Raw genomic sequence first — 17,411 nt, 5'->3', positions numbered from 1 at the left:
GACTGTTTTATGGCTGTGTGGAGTTCGTGTAACCTTCACTTCATGTGGGGGTGGGAAGGCTTTGCAAACACACAAGATACCATGAATGTGGTCCTCCGCATGCATGCTCTCACCGAGCTGTCCTCAGTTCAGATCAGCTGACTGAGCACAATCCTTGTTTCCATGGAAATCAGTGCGCTGTAAAGGCAAAGCAAAACAACAGAGTTTCCAAGTGAAAGCCTTGGACAATTACATTAAAGCTACAGCTCTCATCAACAGCTGCAGGTTCATCTACAGAGACACGCATTGATACAGCTGGAGGTACAACTTTAACAACAGCTTCCAAGAAGTTTCACAGTTTGTATTTTAGAATCAGTCAACTTCATTTATGTGGCATGTAAAAATGCATGTAAACATGTTAACATTTACATGCACAGCTTTACATTGAAATGCTTTTTGGTTGATGTCTAACCCTATCTCTGTTGATCATCCATCCTTTTTTCCACTTGTTTGGTTCCACGTTGCAGAGATGTGTCTCTTTGCTAACCCTCCTTGTACACTGTAACCTTCTGCAGAGGACACTTGAAGGCATCCGACCAGCCAGGACTAGACTCTCTGCTACTAATAATAAAAATAATAAAATAAATTTATACTGTATTCATCCCTCAATGGGGAAATTCTTCTCCGCATTTGACCCATCCCCTGGGGGAGTGGTGAGCTGCAGCTGAACCGCGCTCGGGAGGCAGTAGTGTTCCCAACAAAAATGAGTCCAACATGACATCATCACAATACAACACATCCAGGAGGTGTCAAAGTGCAATATCTTTTAGTGGTAATCTGAATAATTCTTTGATCTGATTGATAGGAAGCTCCTCCTGTCTGTGTGTCCCGCTCCTGTCCATCAGGGTTAGAATAGATCTTCCTGATGATGTTCAGAAACAGCAAAGACCGGAGCTCCAGTTTCAGACAGAAACTCTCCGACTTGGATGTCTGCATGCCTGCATGTTCATCATTCCACTAACCGTTCATGGCAGCTGCTCTCTCTGGCACAAATAAACTAAAGCTTTTAAATTGATTTGCTGCAGATAATGCAATCATCCAGGCTCGCTGAGACAGAGTGAAAGGAGCTCTGGGCGCTTCTGACCTCATGATTCAGCTCAGACTCTCAGTCCGAGTGTCTCTGCTCTGGTTTGTGTTCCGATGAAGGAGGACACAAATGGACCGTGAGTTGTGTAAACAAGTTTCAATAGCTTTATTATGTTTGGTCCTCCACTTTAAAGGTTGTGTGGCTGTTTGTTCATTGCCTGACTCGCAGCATGCTCACAATGCAAACCTGGAGGTCATTTAGCAATGTGAAGATGTGTTGTTGCTGTTATGAGACAACCATGTTCGTTAGTGACCGCAGCAATGAGAGTCTACGGACAAACAAGAACCTGTAACACCTGTGATAAGACAGAAGGAGTAAGTTAGGCTTCATCCCAGCCGCCCTTACTGGTAGAAATGGTCAAACTTGTGCCTGTCACGGTGTAGGCCGCTCAGTGAACCAGGAGAGTTCAATTATTCATGCAGATTTTTTCTAGGTGCATGCTGTGGGTGACAGGTCGTAGTGAAAACTTATACAACATGTAGGGGAGAGTAATGGTTAAGTGGTTGAGATGCAGGCGTGCTGTAAAGATTTTTCATTTTTTCAACGCCCTCCTTACTCCTGCAAACTTCACAAGGAGCCTGTTAGTCCTGTTCGCGTGATAAGTGGGGGCCGCTGACGTGTTATTGAAAGGTTTGCCCGTTTTTTAGCCACAGACAGCCTATATGCATAAGGGCAGCTGTGCCTAATGCTAGAGTGACATAAGGGCCCCGTTCCACCGCGTCACCCGTCCACCCGTCTAGGTCAACCCATAGGTGTGCATGTGACCGAAATTCAGTCATTGCAGCAGGATCAGGAGACAGGCAAGCACAAGTCATCAAACATCTGTTTTAAGACCAAAAATTTGGAAAGTGAAACTGCAGGACAGCATGATGGAGACAGAAGCAAATTCAAAATCCTCTGAAACTTCGTTTGTAAAACAGAAAAGATTTGCCGTGTGAAAATCTCTGGAACATCTGTTTTGGGGCAGAGCAGAGACGTTAAAGAGGGGCTTTGAATCAAATCAGGAAGAAATAAACAATGGATCAGTAATTACTGCTAATTAATCATTGATGAACATTTTGGGTGGGGTTTTGTTGGGTCTGATGGTCTTAAGACGACTTTTGGGCTGAAAAACCACAACTCTATGGGAACATTGGCAGAGAATAAATGATGATTCAAAGCTATTTTTAAAAAGTGATCAAATGAAACAGAGTGATCCAAGCGGCTGTTAAAAGAGGGAAAGAGAAAGCAAAATATGTGTTGGCACTTCCAAAACTGCTCATTCATTCATTTTCTTCCGTTTGTCCCTTTCGGGGTCACTGGGCTGCTGGAGCCTATCCCAGCCACTTATGGGCAAAGGCAGGGGACATCCTAGACAGGTCGCCATCAACTTTCAGCCAAACTGCTGAAAGACAAAATGGGAAAAAGAAGAACAAGATAAAAGAAATCAAAAATAAGATTAAGAAAGTCAATAATGAAAATACTTGATAAAAAAAACTCTGTGTTATCAGCATTGTTCCGCATTTACAAAAGCATAAACTGTTGAGCTTGGAGAACACTATTAAGAACACAAAACGCTGTCTGTTTTATAAAACCATAAATGGTTGGTCAGCCATTCGCTGAACTCCTTTGTCCAAATCAGAAGTAGCTCCTAAAGACCGACACGACGGTCGGTTTGAGGAAAGTGAAGAGCCTTCAGCCGGAGCTTCTCCTCAGGCAGAGCAGCACAAATATGGAAGTCTGTCCGTTAAAGACGCTTCACTTACAATCTGTTTAAATAACACAGCAAACCCGTTTATATCACATTTGAATATAAATCTCTCCTTTTGCCTAATCTGCAATTATGTCTTTATATTCATTAAATTTTTTGTGATGTACTTTTTGTCAATAGGTATTTTAATTGTATTTTTATTGTGTATCCTTGTTATTGATATTTAAGATTTTATTCTTATTTGTTGTTTTTAGCTTTTATGGGAGACAGTTTTAACATTTGTTTAAGGACAACAAATGAAAAATAGCTGCTGGGCTATTCTGACTCATTGCATGTCATGTAAGGCTTTTACTGCACACCGTAACTGAGAAATACATTCAAATTCAATTTAAATGAGAAAAGTGACAGAAAACTTTTAATTGTATCTTTTTTTTGCCACTCCTTGGGGGTAGACTACTGCTTTGTTTCTTTGTGTCTGTTTTCTTTAGTAAAATCTGAAAAATTAAAGAAAAGACAGAAAGCAATCATTTGTTCCCACTAAGACGTGATTAATTAACAAATGAGTGCATTCAATGATTTGATGCTTTTTCCAAGTAAAACCATTCATCTTCTGAATGTCCTTTCGGGGACACAGGGCTCCGGAGGTAGCTCAGTGGCCTTGTGGTGGAGTGTCTGCCCTGTGACTGGAAGGTTGTGAGTTCAAATCCAGGCTAGGTCATACCAAAGACTCCCTGCTTGACGCACAGCATTAAGGGGTTGGATTGGCGTGTTAAACCACTAAATGGTCAGAACGCAGCTGTGTCTGCAGCATCTGTCACACACCTAGATAATGCGGGGAGTCCCAGATAGAGGGAGGTTATCAGTGGTCTTGTATGTCTTCCATTTCCTAATAATTGCCCCGACAGTTGATTTCTTCATGCCAAGCTGCTTGCCTGTTGCAGAGTCAGTCTTCCAGCCTGGTGCAGGCCTCTGGTGTCCTTAGACAGCTCTTTGGTCTAGGCCATAGTGGAGCTTGTCTGAGGTTGTGGACAGGTGTCTTTCTAGAGATAACCAGGTCAAACAGGTACCATTTATACAGACAGAGGATCCTCTGCAGAAGTTACAGCTCTGTGAGACACAGAAATCTTGTTTGTTTGTTGGTGAACAAATACTTGTGTTACTGAGGAATTCCTTTAAAAGTCCTACAATGTGATTTCCTGGATTCCTTCCCCCCATTTCCAGTCTTATAGTTGAAGTGGAAGAATGAAAATCACAGGCCTGTCTCCCCTTTTTATTTGAGAGAACTTGCACCATTGGTGGCTGACTGAATTCTGTTTTGCCCCACTGTAGAAATATGAAGTCCACATCTCATGAAGCAAAATCCCAAAAATAGGGCAACATGAAGTTGCCTGGCAACAAGGATAAAGCTTTAATGGCAGGTTGAAAGCAAAAACTAGTGCCATAAATAAAATGAAGGCTGGTGCACTTTGGTGCTAGAAGCTAATAAATACAGACCCTGTACAAAAAATTAGAATATCAGGGAAAAATGTATTCATTTTCACAATTATTTTCAAAAAATGTTATTATTTGTAGAATATAGAGTCAGGGTCCACTGTTTTATTGGTTTCAAGTATTTATTTGTTTATTTTTACATTATTTGGGGTTCCAGCTCATAAAACTCAGATTTCAGAAAATCAGAAACTCTGTGGAGAAATCACCATTTACTTCTCAGTTTTTGCTAAAGGATAAAGACAAAGATTATGATCACATCAAGTTAATCAAAAAAGTATTTTCAAAAAACATGTCCATCTTCAATACTTCAATTCATTCTTCTAGACTCTTGCAGTGATTTTGGATTGAAGAAAGCAAAGTTTCTGCTTCTCACCAGTCTTCCTCCAAACCCTCGGACCTGGATTTCCAAATAAAAGCCACACTTTGAGAGCTGTAATAACTACAGAGGAATGAAGCTGATGAGCTAAACAATGAAGTGATGGGAAAGAGAAGCTGAAGCTAGACTAAGAGCAGACGTGAACATTTGTGAGCAGCAGGATGGTTTCATGCCAAGACAGAGAACTACAGATGCAATCTTTGCTTTGAGGATGTTGATAGAGAAGGTCAGAGACAGAGAGAGACACAGTCTCTGTAGATCTGGAGAGAGTTTGGGTGCCCAGAGAGGAACTGTGGTATTGTATAACAAAGTCTGGAGTGACAGAGAACAATGTTAGAGCAGGACATGCATGAGGGCTGTAAGACAGTGGTGGGATGTCCTGTAGGGGGGACGGAGGAGTTCAAGGTGGAGGTGGGATCACATCAGGGATCAGCTCTGAGCCACTTCCTGTTTGGTGATGGACAGACTGACAGATGAGGTTAGACAGGAACCACCACAAACCATGATGTTTGCAGACGATACTGTGGTTTGTAGTGAGAGCAGAGAACAGGTGGAGGAGAAGCTAGAGAGGTGGAGGTTTGTCCTGGAAAGGAGAGGAATGAAGGTTAGCGGCAGCAAGACGGAGAACATGTGTGTGAATGAGAGGAACCCAAGAGGAAGAGTGAGGTTACAGGAAGAAGAGATGAAGGAGGAGGAGGATCTGAAGGGTCTAGGCTCAGCAGTCCAGAGGAACAGAGAGAGTGGAAAAGAAGTGAAGAAGACAGCAGGCAGGTTGGAATAGGTGGAGAAAAGTGTCAGAGAAGAGTTTGAGCTGGAATGAAAGGAAAAGTGTGGAGAGAGCAGCAAGGTGTACCCAGTAGAGGTTCTGGTGACTGTATCTCTATACTTGTTCTGTTACTGTCCATCTGGCTACGACAGGAAATGTACAGTTTGCATTGAAGTCTGAGAGTTGAGGTTTCCCATCATGAATTGATATCCAACTGAGTTTAATGTGTTTTCGTCAACAATGATTTCCAGTTAGAAGAAGGATTAGCATCTATCATTTTCATAACTCTTTGTATTGCCAAAAAAACTATTTTAATAAATTGGAAAAACAAGAAAAATATAAACATAAGTCAACACAGAAATCTGCTGTTTGATCATATCAGCTTGGAAAAAATGTCAGCCCAAAGCTCAAGTAACTTTGAAAGAATTCAGTCTCTCTGGTCTCCTGTGGTTGACTCCATGACTTAGGGGGTGGAGGGCTTGGTCGTCGCTGCTCCTTGCCCTTCTGCCGTGGTTTGGGGTGGGGGTCGGGGCTTCCGGTGCCTGGCGGGGGCGGTGGGGGGCTCCGTTTGTCGGGGGGTCGGGTCCGGTGCCTGGGTGGGGCGGGCTGGGGCGCTGCGTGGTCCTCTGGGCTTGGGTGTGGGGGTGCGTGGTGGGGGGGTGGGGTGGTGGTCTGGCTTGGCTTGGGGGGGTGGTCCCTTTGCCTGTGCTGGGGGGGGTTGGCGGGGGGCCCTGCTCGGGTGGGGGGGGCCCAGCGGCGCCGGATGGGCTGCCCATCTGCACCTGGGGCTGGGATCGGCCCTTCCCTGGCTCTGGGGCGGGACGGGACAACCCTCTCGGGGCCCCCGGTCGCTCTGGGTATCACCCGCTTCGGCTGCGGGGTCTGGGGTGGGGTGGGGTGGGGGGCTTGTCGGCCCTGTCCTGTGGGGGGGCGTTCTGGGGGGGAGGGGGGGCCCATTATTAGTACGGGTCGGGGGGGCTAGCGGGTCGGGGTCTCCGCTGAGGCAATCAGTGGTTGCCTCGGCCGGTTGGCCTCCTCGGTCCCGTCGAGGCCTGACCAGAGCTCTTCTAGGGCCGGCGTCTGGGGGTGGGGGCCTGGGCTTGCTCCGGGGGGGGGCGACGCTTTCTGGCTCCTCTCTCTCTGTGTGGGGTGGGTGGTGCCGGGCCTGGGGTGTCGGCGCCTCCGGGGGTGGGCCCCTGGGCTGGGTGGCCCTGGCCCCTTTGCTGGGGGTGGGCTGGGGGACGGCTGTTTGACCACCGGGGGACAGTCTACCAGCTGTCCCCAACTTACCCCCTTCCTTATATAACCTCATATTAGGGTGAGGGGGTGGGGGGTTTAGCCTGCGATGCGCCTTGGGGGGGGGCTACTTGGGAGTGGCCCCCCTCCTATGGTTGCCGTATGGAGTGGGCCCCCCCTCTTTCGGTTTTATTTGCACCTTAGACACGTAGGGTCCTTGGTAGGGGGGGTGCTTGGACATCACTGCAAGCAAGCAGCAGATGTCCTCCTGGCACCCTACCCGCCAATTTTAACCGCACCTTAGACATTTAGGGCCCCTTGGTGTGGAGGGTGAGGGGACATCACTGTGAGTAATCAGGAGATGTCCCCTTAGTGCCCTACTCGCCAATTTTAACTGCACCCCCCTTAGTACACACACCCCTCCCCCTTCAATATATACATTCAAACATAAACACACACACATGCACACAAACACCCTCTCAAACACCCATACACGCACACACATTTTACAAGGAAGGTGGGACCTGGGTCCATCTGTCCCCTACCCCGTCCCTGGTGGGGGGTGCGGGCCTCTTGGCGATGGCGGCCGTGTCCCTTGGGTGCCGGCTCCCTGGGCCCGGCGGTGCTCTCTCCGCGCGGTGGGGGGGTTCATATTACACCTGAGCCGGGGGTGTTCGTGTCCCTGGGGGGTGGGTCCTGGTCCTTGCCCCTGGGCGCTGCGCCCCGCCAAACTTCCAACATGGCCGAGCCTGGTCGGGCCATATTTATAACATCCCTTATGGGCCGCCCTTTTTTCCCCGGGGTTCCCCCCTCCTGGGCGGGGGCGGCGGGCCCCTGCCTTGCTCCTACCTGGACCAACCGTGGGCCGGGTGGGTGGCTGCCTGGAGTGCGGAGCGGGTCTCCCTTGGGGGGTCCTGGCTCGTACCTGGGGTCGGGGCGGGGGGATGCCCGGAACTCCTGGGTGGTGGTGGGGTGCTCGTCTGGGGCTGTGGGCGTCCCTCTCCGGTGGGGCCCTGCGTTGGGCTCTTCCGGCGCGGCGGGGGGCTGCTTTCCTGGCTGGGCTGGGGCGGCGCTCTCTTTCCCTCTGCGCCTCCCTGCTCTCTGGCTCTGGGGGCCTCGCGGCGGTCCTTCTGGCCCTGGCCTGGGTGGCGGTCTTGGTCGCCCGGGGGGCGGTTGTTCCCTGCCTGTTCCCGGTGGCGCTGGGGGAATTCCGGCTGCCGCTGCTGCTGCGGCGGGGGTATGGGTGTGGGGGTGGCTGGGCGCTCCTCCTCCTTCTTTTCACATTCCACCATCCATTTTAGAAGAACATAAACACTCACCTGAGCACAGGTGTTAGCTCACCTTTGCACTAATAGTTTGCATGATTGAATGAATGAAAGATTTCACACTAGTTGGTTTAAAGGCATAGGTATGCGTTCGTGAACACTATCTGTTTTGTGTGCATGTTGACATGTGGACATTTCTGCGGCTAGCAGGTGTGTTGATAATATTTGAGTGTGTGTGAACAGGCCCCGCCCTTTTTGTACTACATTTGAACCGTACCGTAACGATAAACAACCAGTAAACCTGTCTGCTCTATGCTGCTTCATGGTCTTACCCCCCTTCCCCTCCTATTATCACCCTCCTACCCCCCCCTCTCTCTTGTTCCCCTCTTTCCTTTTCCGTCCGGTCCAACACCAAAGATTTTCAAACATGATTGAAATTAATAAAGTTTGGCCTCAATTACAAAAGGGGTTTATTCAGACATACCTTTGGTTTGTCTGAAGATGAATAACCCCTCTTGTTAGAATAAAATATGTCCAACACAAGAGGCCCTCAGCTCTCATCTGTTTGCCTAGCTGTTGGACAGGACAAGTTATAAAAAAAAAAAAAAAAAAAAAAAAAAAAAAAAAAAAAAAAAAAAAAAAAAAAACAATGATTTCCAGTTGGGTCCAACTTATTATGGGATTGCTGCTGAATGTTGTGCAACAGCTTTGCTGGCAGCAGATCTGGGTCCACAGTCAAATAAGAGACGGATTTAAAATCCAACCTCAGAGCTAAGTGAGGGATCTACTGTGTCAGTATGTTTCTTTTAGTTGTAAACTTTCTCAGTTTCTTTCTCAGTACAGCAAACCCTTGGGGGGACCTGTGTTCATGAAACAGCTTCAGTTTGTACATTTTTACACGCCGCAGAGCTTGTGTGATGTGGAGGCAGCCCCTTTTCTGTCTTCTGTGAACTCATCAATCACCACAGTGAAGGGTTGCTCTGTTGCTGTTGATCTAAAAGTTCCTCTATTTTCTCTTCATGACTCCTCCCCCCTATTTCCCCTCCCACGCATTTGCTCCACCGCAAGTATCTCCCCCAGGCTTGCTCTCCCCGCCCATTCCAACAACAGTCATGCTGTTGCACGCCATGATCGGGCTATTTCATGCCGCTGCATCCAAAGGCTGCTCATTGTTTTCATCTCACACAACGAAAACAGCAAACTATAATTACTTGGTGTACACACACACACACACACACACACACACCCCGTCTGTGAAGCTGGAAATAGCTTTGTGTGCAGCTGCTCAGAGGATAATGGGAAAGTGATGCATTCTCTTAAAGTTAATGAATGACGACTCCAAGAAGACGCCAGTCACTGTGTTCACTCATAAATTAAGACATTTCCTAAAGTCTGCTTATGCTTGATGTTCCTTCCCAGAGCTAGAAATATGATATTTAAAGGAATTTTACCATCTGCCCTCTTACCGCCAGGGAAAGATGTCAGCAGGATGTTGAGAGTTTGGTATATTTTAGTCCTCCCTTAAGAAAGCACAATGTTCACTGTCAGAAAGCCACGGCCCCTCCCCTTCACCTTTCCCTTCACTGGAGTTTTGGCGAGGTGAGCTGATGCTCTTCCTGACCATCTGCCACATTCTGACCACCCTGAGACCAGAACAAGCTGCTGGATGAGCAGTGTGGGAGGACAAGTGGGTGGAGCAGGAATACACAAATATATCTGCTCATAATTATAGCACCAACACCCCAAGAAAATGCACAATGAAAGCTGAAGCTGCTCCAAACAGTAATTCATCTGTCAGCTGCTATTTAAAGGATAGTTATTAATAGTTGCTGGCTCCAGTGAAAGCTCAGAGCAGTCTGCTGTTGGATTTTCTGCATCTTTGAAAAGAAATCAAGGAGTCTGATAAATACTATTGCAGAAGCTCTGGGTAATGTGCTACTGCAAGGAAGTCTTTACCTTTTTTCCTTTGCCAGTGTTACAGGTACAGTCACATTCACCCACAGGGGCTGCAGGTTTTTGGGTGGTCCATGGAAGGGAGGGGCTGTATCTTAAAGAGAGTGCAGGTGTGTCATGCAGTTCCTTTGAGGCTCATATGGCTACCTCAAGGAACACCATGAAAATGGAATGTACCATAGTTATGCATGTGGTAAGTGTATCGTGAAGTACTCTAAGGAAGTTACACGCACGGATTTACAGGTGATGCTCACGCCGCTCTCTAGCCTTTAATGATCAGAACTAGGCTAATGGTAGATGTGGACTTTCTGTGGGCAAAAAATGAGCCGACCTACAGTGAACACAAGGATCGGACACGTATCACTTAGACAGCACTAGCAGGCGCCCTGTTCACTCCACAGGAGTCAAAAAAGATGACACGCCTGTGTCTCACCTACTTCCCCCGAACTTACCCTCACATGTTGCATAAGCGTTCTCTTCGACCTGTCACCTAAAAAAAAGACGTGCATGAACATTTTGGCTCTACGGGTTCGAGCGATCTATAATCTTATTATTTTGTAAAGGTTATGGGGCCTATGGGGCAGCTTGCTTCCCTGTACACACACGTTTGACCAATTTTCACTGGCCTGGTTTGGATGCCTTTTTTATAGTGTTCTGTGTCCTGATTGGCTGTAGACCTTGTCGATCAATCTCCTCCGTCTCCTGTACATAATACCTTCAGTTTGTCACATTTACTTAAATCTTTGATCACTATCAGATCTTTGTTTTCATTCTATAATCCTGGACTCATGTTTCTCTGGAGGTTTGAACTTTGAGAGTTTAAGAGAGAAAAGTGTAAAAAAAGATGTTTGTCTGAAAAAAGTGTATAAAGTCTGTAGTGAAGAGTACTGCAGCCTTAAAACATCTGAAATTATTATAGTTATTGCATAAATTTGTTCACAAATTTCACCTATCGCAGTCATTATTAGTACTTATACCATGGTCCGGTTGAATACTCAATTCTGATTGGCTGCTGGGTATGCGTTAAAACCTGATAACCGCACGGTGAAAAAAGAAGTTCCGGTCGGCTAGCTTAAATGTTTTGTATCACTGCGCCGGCTTCTGTAAAACAACCTTTTGCTTCATCATCTGGGCAAAAACAAGCGGTAAGCGATTAACTTTCCCTCTGAATTGATGCTTTATTCAACCCATCGGGACGATCAGCATATATATATCGCCGAATCTTGACTGCAGCGGTGGTGCTGCGCGACGCGATGCGCCGCATCACGTAACATATAGTACGCTGTTTATGAGAAAAGTGACTCAAATCGGAAAAAAAAACAAGAATAAAGTACTAAAACTGATTGAAAAATATTTTTTTTTGTAAATGACCATGGTATAAGCGGGTTAATGGCCTTCGAAGTGTGCGGTTACTACTTTTTAACGCACTTCGCGGAAGCAACCGTGCGTTAAAAAGTAGTAACCGCACACTTCGTCGGCCATTAACCCTTACGTAACTCTTCTGATAAACGATGGACCTGTGTCTGCCACAAAGGAGAAACATGTCACATTTTGTTCTTTCTCATTAGAAAGATAAGAGTTTCCAGTTTAAAGGTGTTAGAAACGATCTCATCTAAGATTTTCCAGGATTCCTAACTAAGTCTGGTTCTATCTATGTGGGGCTGACAGACACAGCTGTTTTGGAAAATGCTGCTGTTTTATCTGAGAACCATCCAATATGGTGGAGCAGTCATGCAGGAAACACGGTGGCATAGCAGAACAACCATTCATACTCATTTTTATATTAATATCAGTCATTTATTTGAATGGGTTGTAATGAAGGTTATATCAAAGTTGAACCAGAGACTGCTGGTCTTCCAGGTTGAATGTTGTTGATGGTTTCCATTGTCCTGCTCAAACATAGCTTCTTCATCAATCACAGGCCTTTTACAGGTTAGGTCAGCTTGGTCAGGGCTTTGGTTTGTCTTGTGGTTGGTGAATCTAAACCTGATCAAAAACCTAGAAGACCTAAATCTAGGAAGAACAGAAGGTCTGAGCAACAAAAAGCTGTCAGAAAGACAGAAGTGTTGGTGAATATTAGCAGTGAGACTGATGATAATAAAAGAGCTGCATGATATCTGAGAGCACATGGGAACCATGTGGCAGATCTTCAGGACCAGTGCGCTCTTTATCTGGTCTGAATGTCTTCTGGAACATTCTTGACATTTTTCACCTGGACTGAGACAGGGTGACTTCTTCACTAGATTCTCCATTTCTCTCCTGGTTTGGATGTTTTTTATGCAGTGAAAAGAATCGAACAAGCTATTATTGACTGCACTATAAGTTCTAGATGGAAGCTGGACAAATGAAATACTGAAATGCAAAACAGTCATTTTGAAATTAAACTCCATATTACATCCAGAGTTCTTTAATAATTATGGTCCATCAGTTACATCGCATGGATTCCCTGTTGGTCTCTGTAAAACCATATCAAGATGCTGACTGTGGTTTATCTCCCTTCAGCATAAAGAAAAGCACAGCAGTAAAGCTCCTCCTGCTTGTAAACCAGTGCCATCCCATCCCAGAATGCACTGGGGCTGTGTTATGCAAGAGGCTGTTGTATTCTATTCTTAGCCGTACCTCACAGAGAAAGTAACAGCGCCGGCTGGCCCTCGGTCCAAAGAACAGCCTGGCTTACCCATCCTTCTCAGGCACAGGGACTCCAGGATGCCTATGAGTGGCGGGTGGTGAAAGGCGAGGTTTTTGCGGGGGGGGGGGTATGTTTACCATTACAACAGAAGAAGAGTGTAAAAATAGAGCTGTTTCAATCTGAAAATAGAGCATTTCATCAGCACTCTGCCAAATGTTGACACATAAAGCAGGTCTGCATCCATCTGCTGTTCTTCCACAGCCCCAATCCGTCTCCAACTGTCTAGTGTCTTAACTTCTGTCCGGCGTGGTGAAGCTGTGCAGAGCCTGAGCCGTGCACAGAGGTCAGGAATGAAACTGAGATGACGCCCTCAGCCCTTTTCTGGGAACTGGGAGGTTTGCAGCTATCTGGGGGAAAACATTAGCTCTCTGATGGACGTTTGGTTTAGGGGTCGCAGGTTTACCTCTGAATGCTTCAGCTGGAACTGTTGTCCTTCAGCAGGCAGAACGGGGCTGAGGTTTACCTGCAGACGCACCGGGTTACAGCAGCCGTCAGCTGCATCAAAGGAAGTTGCTGCTGCATTGGCAGGAACGTCTAGTGACTGAAGGCCAGCCAAAAACCTCTTCTCATCGTTGTTTCAGAAGGAGCAAAGCTTTGGCTGCTTTAGTGGATGCCTGAAAATCAGCTTTTAGCCTGTAAATGAAATGGAAGTATCAGAAAAGTACGGTGGCCCTGACGTGCAAATCACATCAAGAACTCACTCAACGCAAAAATGTTTTTGAAAAGAAAAAAAAAAAACGAAACAACATTTCAGAGACCAAAACGAAAAAGAAAAATTCCAGAAAACAAAAGGAAAAAGGTCGGAAAAACGAAGCACAAAGAGAAACTGGAAAAGTTAGGTACTATGGGACATCGCTGATTGGATGATGACGTTTGTCCATCATTTCAACTGAAAGTTATGTAGCATGCAGCCATCATCATCTGCATTACAAGCCACGCCCACAAGCTGACCTCGGTGGTCTTCTGTCTCTGTTTTGAGCCTTAAAAGGATGAAAACCTGACAGCCGTGAGCACAAAGTGTCCACATGTGACAACTTCCTGTTTCCAGAGGTTGGCGTTTTCTTACAGCATGTGAGTGGCGGTAAAATGTCACCTTAAATATTAACGAGCAGCAACTGCAAACCCACCCACACTGAGACCACCCTCCTCCTCCGCACAAACATACAAGACCTTTAACAGGCCCATGTTACAGAAACAGAGCAAATAATCTGCCTGGGGAGTCAGTCCATTTGTTCAGCTGCAGCCACTGCAGAAGCAGGTTTTAAGCGGTTCTTTTGTTTATATCAGCTTTTGTGTTAATAAAGGGAGTAAAGGAGGCTTCTTGTTTGGATGTTTTACAAACTGAAACACGATCAAAGTCAAGAAAATCTTGGATGAGTGTCCTTAAATAAGATTAGACTTCTTACAAAATAAAAAGTTAAGCTCATTTTCTAGAAACAAAGAGATTCTGTTTTCCTATAACCTCCTTTTTGTAGTGTGCACAACATATCAGACCAACTTCCTCCAAAACTCAGCCGCTAAAGGCAGAAACTTTTCAAAAAGGAAACTGCTCCAAAAACGTTTGTTTTTCCTGGTTGTCACACTCGGTGACTCCGCCTCGCCCAAGTCCTGCAGGGTGTGACCCATTTGAAGGAAACCCTTTGATTATCAAAGACACGCCACAGCTTCCTGGTTTTTTTCTGGATCAAAGCCAGCAGACTGAGCGAGCTCCAACAAGGCTGAGAAAGGTTGACGTGGACGTGAGGCCTCGGAGGGCGCCGTTCCCGTCACAACAAGCAGGTCTGGTCTGGTTTGCAGCTCCAAAACCTCCAGTATCTGCAGGGCAGAATTCACTTTGACCCAAACCCCTTTGGCCTTTGTTATCCTCTACGGCCAGAGGAAGATTTGATGGTTGAATGGAGGTGACCCTTGACCCTTGATGCAAACGTGGCTCCACCTGCATAAAGGTGACTCTAAGAACTAAACTTTCACCATCAGTCTGCAGAAAAATTCACTCTGGCCCGGTTCACTGGTCTGGTCATGATCCAACTCACTGAGAAGATAAGAACTAAAGAAAGACTTAAACTGCGTTTCTGCAGCAATTCAAGCGAATTCAAACTCATACGACTTAGGCTTCGTGACCTTTGTTCTATCCTAGGCACTTTAACATTGGGACTCGACTCTGAACAGTCTCAGAGAGGATGAGGCAGAAAGAGAAGTTGAGAGCGCAGTCTCCTTTTCGGCATAACAAGCCCATTTATTTTGAACACATACCACATTGAACATTGCACAGGGGTCATCAACCTCTCCCCCTCCCACACTCATGGTGCAACATAAAGAAACAACATAACAGGAAGAATAAACTAAGGTGGAACAACAAAACTGCCATATAAAAAGAAACATGGGCAAACAGAAACGCTCCTGCTGAGCCCTAATTATATCAGAAGACCCCATCCCACAATCCCTTGCTGCTAACAGACCTAAAATGCACATGACTGCCACTACAATGTTAAATTTCAACATTTCTGTCAACGAAGGTTTGCGTCATAGCCTGTGACACACGTTTCTACCAGCAGGGCAGCGGACCGCTAGGCAGGTGGCTGATGTAAACCGCCGTCAGTTCCGTGAATTGCTTGATGGAAGTTGAAAGCGAATATTCTGATCTCCTGCTGATGGCTGTCCAGGGGTGACGTTTTGTGTCGCTTTGTCGTCTGTTTCGAACACGTGAAAACATTCCTGAAAAGCAAAGACCTGAAGTTGAACTACCCGCAACTGGATGATACTGAGTGCCTCGAAAAACTGCACTTTTTGGTGGATATGACATTGACAAGCCAGCTAAACGAGCTGAATGAAAGTCTCCAGGCGCCACAAATGCTTCAAGCTGTTGTCATTCGAGGGCAAGCTGACTGTCTTTGCCAGAGATGCGTTTTACCCTTGCACTGACTTGCTTGCCATTTGCACAGAAATCCAATTCAACTGTATTCATTTGATTTTATATACTTTACCTTTTCAAAAGGCTGCTGTTTTCTTTTTTATAAACCCAGGCTGCGTCCTATTGCACTCTGTTTAGTTCCCAGAGAAGGGCAAGTCACACACATTCCATTTTGTTTTTTGTTCGAATCCTCAAAATAAAAATGACATCAAAAATAGGATTTCTTTATTACATTTCTTTAATTTTATCAAAGCAATGAAACATAATTCATTGATATTGTAATGAAGTTAAACTTCAACAACAGAGCAGTCACATTTTGGGTTGCCGACCCCTGCACTAGACAGTGCTCTGAACCTTTTTTCTTCAATGATTTGTGATCTTCACTGGTGTCCATGGATTACATGAAATCTTTTATCCACCTTTGTCATGGTAGGGAGAACACCTCAATGGAAGGGGGGGGGGGGGGTCATCTAAGATAGCACAAGGGTTAATTTGCAAAATAGGTCAGAAACTGAAAGCTAAAAAAAATATAAAACGCTATCTTCGGCCCGGTTTGGACCAGTCTGTGAAAATGTTATCTGACATGGAACCGGGCCATGGCCTGAAAAAGGTTGGAGACAAGTGATCTGGAGGAAACCAGCTCTACACTTTTGTACCGTTTGTTCTGTTTGCTGCGTGAAGAATGAAGAGAGACGCTGTATTCAACCAGATGAGTCCCTGAAAACATCCAAAATGTAGGTTGATGGTCAGAGGTCCAACTGCCTTCGCTTGGACCGGGTTCTCTTCCTTTTATCTGCATCATGCCTACATTCATTGTGCTCTGTGCTCTCTATCAGTTCAACCAGACACCTGCAGCAGATGCTTTATAGCTATTGAGATCCAAGTCCTGACAGAAGGACTCAGATCAGCCATGGCAGCTGACCTCAGTCCAGGTGGCCCCTCCTCCTCCTCCAATAAAATCCATAACCACCCAAATATCTTTGAAAAAGCTATTTTTAGATGCAATTTTGGTCTGTGTGTCTACGGGACACTTGTTCAGCTCCTGTCAGAGACAAAACTCTGTGGTTCTCTGCAGAGCAGCAAAGGTGCCTTAAAATCTAATAAAACATGCAGATATAAAATGGAAGACATCCGTGTAGAGAAGGCAGACAGCAGCAAACCTGAAGCCGAGCAGTGCAGAGGCTCAGAGAACACTCAAACCTTACAAGTTTCTGAGAAGGACAGAAAGATCAACCGTCTGCAATCGCCATCAGAAAAGCTCTGCAGACAGTTTCCAACAGCAGCTGTTCAGGAGGAGATGAGCTCAGCTCAGATTTTCATCAAACGTCTGTGTCCCTCTCAGACTTCAGTGACCAGCTGCTGGAGGTGGTTGGTCTAGAAGGAGCCATAGAGATGGGGCAGATCTACACCGGACTGAAGAGCGCCGGCCGAAGACTGGCTCAGTGTGCCAGCGTCACCATCAGGTCAGCTGATCCCCCGCATCCACACCACCTTCTCCCTCATTCGCCCACACTCTCATCAGGCTCCGCCCTCTCTTCATTTCTATCTGGTATCAGTTTAACAAACTGGAAGCAGCGCAGGAAGCATCCGTTTCTGTACACGCAGGATGAAAAATGTATTACTTGCAAGTGTTTCTGTGCGTCAGAGCACCTCAATACAACGCCATGTCTGCGGCTATGAATTATAAATCAGAGCAGCGTTCTTCAGGAGCTGCTGACCAACCCACAAATTCAAGACCCTTTTTTAATCCAGATTCTAGAAAGACTAGAATCTGCAAAGACATCTGAGATGTTCAAGTGGTCCCCACTATGGCCCAGGCCTCTTCCTTTCTGGGACGGTCCTGTGAGCTCAGAACAGGCAAGAATGCTGATTCATGTCACTGTGGGACGTTCCATTTTCTGTGGAACG

The 17,411-nt window shown here is 46.1% G+C and overlaps 1 protein-coding gene across 5 annotated transcripts in view; it reads left to right on the top strand.

Annotated features, from left to right (window-relative positions):
* dgkg (diacylglycerol kinase, gamma) overlaps window positions 1–17,411 on the top strand; it is a 208,322-nt gene that overhangs the window by 156,917 nt on the left and 33,994 nt on the right. For 3 of the 5 annotated variants that reach the window (XM_078939828.1, XM_078939827.1, XM_078939826.1), the window contains exon 23: window positions 16,846–16,966. The exons of the other annotated variants lie outside the window; for them this stretch is intronic. In XM_078939828.1, coding sequence (XP_078795954.1) covers window positions 16,846–16,966 — 121 coding nt within the window. The remainder of the gene's footprint in view (window positions 1–16,845; window positions 16,967–17,411) is intronic. 5 annotated transcript variants of the gene reach the window in all.

Source organism: Oryzias latipes, chromosome 21 (genome assembly GCF_053564925.1).
Source record: "Oryzias latipes strain Hd-rR chromosome 21, Olatipes_Hd-rR_3.1".
Classification (NCBI taxonomy): Eukaryota; Metazoa; Chordata; class Actinopteri; order Beloniformes; family Adrianichthyidae; genus Oryzias; species Oryzias latipes.
The sequence above is the reverse complement of the archived record's forward strand: the minus strand, read 5'-3'. Positions and strand labels throughout refer to the sequence as shown.